The 3,799-nt window shown below is 39.7% G+C and overlaps 1 protein-coding gene across 1 annotated transcript; it reads right to left on the reverse strand.

Moving 5' to 3' along the window:
* Nucleotides 1-2,396: 2,396 nt before the first annotated feature.
* Nucleotides 2,397-3,341, reverse strand: LOC115078810 (olfactory receptor 12D2-like). The gene has a single exon (XM_029581848.1). It carries the CDS (start codon nt 3,339-3,341, stop codon nt 2,397-2,399), a length of 945 nt encoding a protein of 314 aa, XP_029437708.1.
* Nucleotides 3,342-3,799: the final 458 nt, after the last annotated feature.

Genomic DNA, 3,799 nt, shown 5'->3' on the forward strand with positions numbered 1-3,799 from the left:
GAAGGAAATATTCAGACTGTGGGAAATTTCTCTAGCCAGACATCTGCTTATGTACCCCAGATAAATGTTTTTTCAACAATTAGGTACGCTGAGAAAGGGAGGGGAGGAAGCAATACACCAGAGACATTCCAGTACTTCAAAAGATATATGGGAAGAACTATAATGAGCAACTTTGTAGGCCTTGCAGATTTGTGAGTAAAATGTATCTGCAGGATTGCAACCTCATTTTCACTGTGTGTACAAAATACCTGTGCACAATGTGCAGGCTTTGAAACAGGCACACAGTACGAACCAGAAGGGTACATGTCAGGATTTAAAAATAAAATCTCCGCAAATAGTTTGCCTCCCCTGACCTGAGCTCACTCACTCTCTCTACTCCAAAGCTTTAAGTACATGTGTTATAAATAATATCTGTACTTTTGCTACTCTGAAGGAGTTGGCAGGGCTAGAGCTTCTATTCGTAAGAACATAAGAAATTGCCATGCTGGGTCAGACCAAGGATCCATCAAGCCCAGCATCCTGTTTCCAACAGTGACCAATTAAGGCTACAAGTACCTGGCAAGTACCCAAAAACTAAGTATATATCCCATGCTACTGATGCTGGTAATAGGCTATTTTCTAAGTCAACTCGAATTAATAGCATATAATGGAGTTTTCCAAACCTTTTTTAAACCCAGGTACACATTACTGCACTAACACATCCCTGGCAACAAATTCCAGAGCTTTATTGTGCGTTGAGTGAAAAAGAAGTTTCTCCGATTACTTTTAAATGTGCCACATGCTAACTTCATGGAATGCCCCCTAGCCCTACTATTATCCGAAAAAGTAAATAACTGATTCACATTTACCCGATCTAAACCTCTCATGATTTTAAAGACCTCTATCATTCCCCCCCTCAGCCCTCTCTTCTCTAAGGTGAACAGCCCTAACCTCTTTAGTCTTTCCTCATAGGGAAGCAGTTCCAGAGGTGGCTGCCTAGAGACCCAGAGCTTTGAGAGCAGCAAAATCCTGCCAGCACAAAGTGCAGAGTGGTGCTGCGCAGAGCCAGTAGGAGGGAGTGGTGTGTTGGAGTTACCACCAATACGTAAGCTGGGGGAATAGGGCACATGATCGAAGTTTTACCTAGGGTGCCAAATACTATTGCACTGGCCTGGGTGTGGGGAGGAAGCAATGACCAGACTGCATTTGTACTTTGAGCTCAATTTTCAGAGAGCCAGCAAATTGCAAGTTATTAGGGAAAAATTACCCAGATTCCTTGGCTTGGATTTTCAGTAGAATGCAGCCTGTTAAGTATAATACCTGGATAAAGACAAGTTATCTAAATAACTTCAGGACTGCTCTTCAGTATGACCAGATTTACACTGATAACTTAGCCAGAGAATGCTGTATATAGGCAGTACCCAGAATGTCTCTGACATATCCAGGTAAGTTTTATCCATGTTTAAAAAAAAAGTACCCAGGTAAATCAGCAGCAGTCGGTGCATTGAAAATTCACATCTCCTGGCCTGTCAGGTTAAATCCCAAACTTACTGCCCAATTCACTAAGGCTTTTCTCCCATTCTGTGTCTAAGGGAAAAATGAGGTCCTTAGCTGGATTATGTAAATCTTTGATTATTTGCCTCATAATGTTGAAGAGGAAACACATATAAGAGGAAAGCAAGCTATAGAATAAGCAAATATCATATGCTATTGAGAAGAGATAGATGGAGAATTAACGTACGGAAATATTTCTTCACCCAGGGGATGCATGGAAAGGCAGCAGCAGCTAAAATACTATCGGAATTCAGAAAGCACAGTCATGGAATGTGAACATTATTGCAGAGATCATATTGATCTGCTTGCAACAGGAAGGATAAGAACATAAGAAAATGCCATACTGGATCAGACCAAGGGTCCATCAAGCCCAGCATCCTGTTTCCAATAGTGGCCAATCCAGGCCATAAGAACCTGGCAAGTACCCAATAACTAAGTCTATTCCATGTTACCATTGCTAATGACAGTGGCTATTCTCTAAATGGGCAGAGTAGATTAACCCTGTAATGTTTATCTGCTGCCATATTAGATGCTTCTAAGTAATAGAAGAGAGAAATTCATAACTTTCCTAAAGTAAATAGACAATCATTTTATTTAATGTAAAAAAAATAACTAAAAAGTTGAAAAGATAAATAATTATTAGCAATAATACAATAAAAACAAATACACTTAACAATTACAGTGAATACCAAATATATAAAAATATATAAAAGTCATCTTTTTTTGGACATTAGTACTTCAGAGTTCTCAGTTTAGAGACATTACTAATCCATACCTGAAGAATGCAGGACAAAGCATGATCTTGTGTCAGGAATTACAATTTCAGTTTCACTAGAACAGCGAGCAGATTAACTTAATATGTTTCATATACGTTCAGGGACTATACATCTATATATTATTTTCCTTAGAGAGTTTTTAACATCCTCATTCCTCAAAGTATAGATTAGTGGATTCAGTAATGGGGTTATAACTGTGAATAGGATGGCAGCATTTCGGTCTTGCTCCACAGCTTGAACTGATGTAGGTCTAATGTATGTGTAGACAGCTGTACCATATTGGAGGAAAACAACAGTCAAATGGGAGGCACAGGTAGAAAAGGCTTTTTGTCTCCCCTTGGCTGAACGGATCTTTACTAGAGTTGAGCTGATGTAGGCATAAGAAGTCAGAGTTAAGAGAAAAGTGCCAAGTACTATGAATCCTGTGACTAAGGTCAGTAGACTCTCATTGAGGTGGGTGCTTGTGCATGCCAGCATCAAAATGGGTTTAACATCACAAAAGAAGTGATTAATTTTATTCGACTTACAGAAAGGTAATCTGGATGTCATAACAGAATGTAATAATGCATGAAAAAATCCAGTTATCCAGGAACCCGATGACAGAAGGATGCAGACCTTCTTATTCATAATGATGTTATATCTCAAGGGATTGCATATTGCCACATAGCGGTCGTAAGACATAGTCATGAGAAGAATCACCTCGGTGCTCCCCAAAAAGTGATAGAAATGTAGCTGGGTGATACAACCTTGGAAAGAAATCATTTTGCTGTGGGAGAGGAAGTCAGCCAGCATTCTGGGCACAGTGACTGTTGAAAAACCGATGTCAAGAAGGGACAAGTTAGCAAGCAGAAAGTACATGGGGGTGTGCAGGCGCAGCTCATTGACAACCGCTGCTATTATCATGGCATTTCCCAGCAAGATTAGAATGTATAATGTAGAATACAGGACAAGGAGAAAGATCGCCAGCTTTGGATCCTTCGTAAGACCCAGGAGAATGAATTCTGTCACAATGGTTCCATTGTATTCCTCCATTGGTTTTGTTTTTCTGTAGAGAAAAATGAAATGGGAATGGTAGTAGAAAGAACTTCATGAATATGAGGTCATGGAACCTGAAATAGGACCTGAAGCTGTGAATCTTTCTTGGCAACAATGGGCATGCATTGGCAAGGCTCACAAGCTATGATGTTTATCCTCCTATATTAAGAACATAAGAACATAAGAAGTTGCCAAACTGGGTCAGACCAAGTACTACTATTTAGTATTTATGTGTATTAATGAGCTGGTCTTTCAAAACTGATTATATAAGTTTTCCCAGCTACATTCTCCAGTACAGTTCCAGTTTTTGTTTGATAGAGGTGATAGAGGCAGAATGCTTTCACTTTGGTAGTTTTGCAATAGAGGATAGCAGTGGATAGCAGAAGATGCAGAGTCAGTGTCACAGGCAACAGGAGAGAAGGAGATATGATGAAAGTGTCTACAGGGCTAGAATT

This window comes from Rhinatrema bivittatum, chromosome 16 (assembly GCF_901001135.1).
Source record: "Rhinatrema bivittatum chromosome 16, aRhiBiv1.1, whole genome shotgun sequence".
NCBI classification, from domain to species: Eukaryota; Metazoa; Chordata; class Amphibia; order Gymnophiona; family Rhinatrematidae; genus Rhinatrema; species Rhinatrema bivittatum.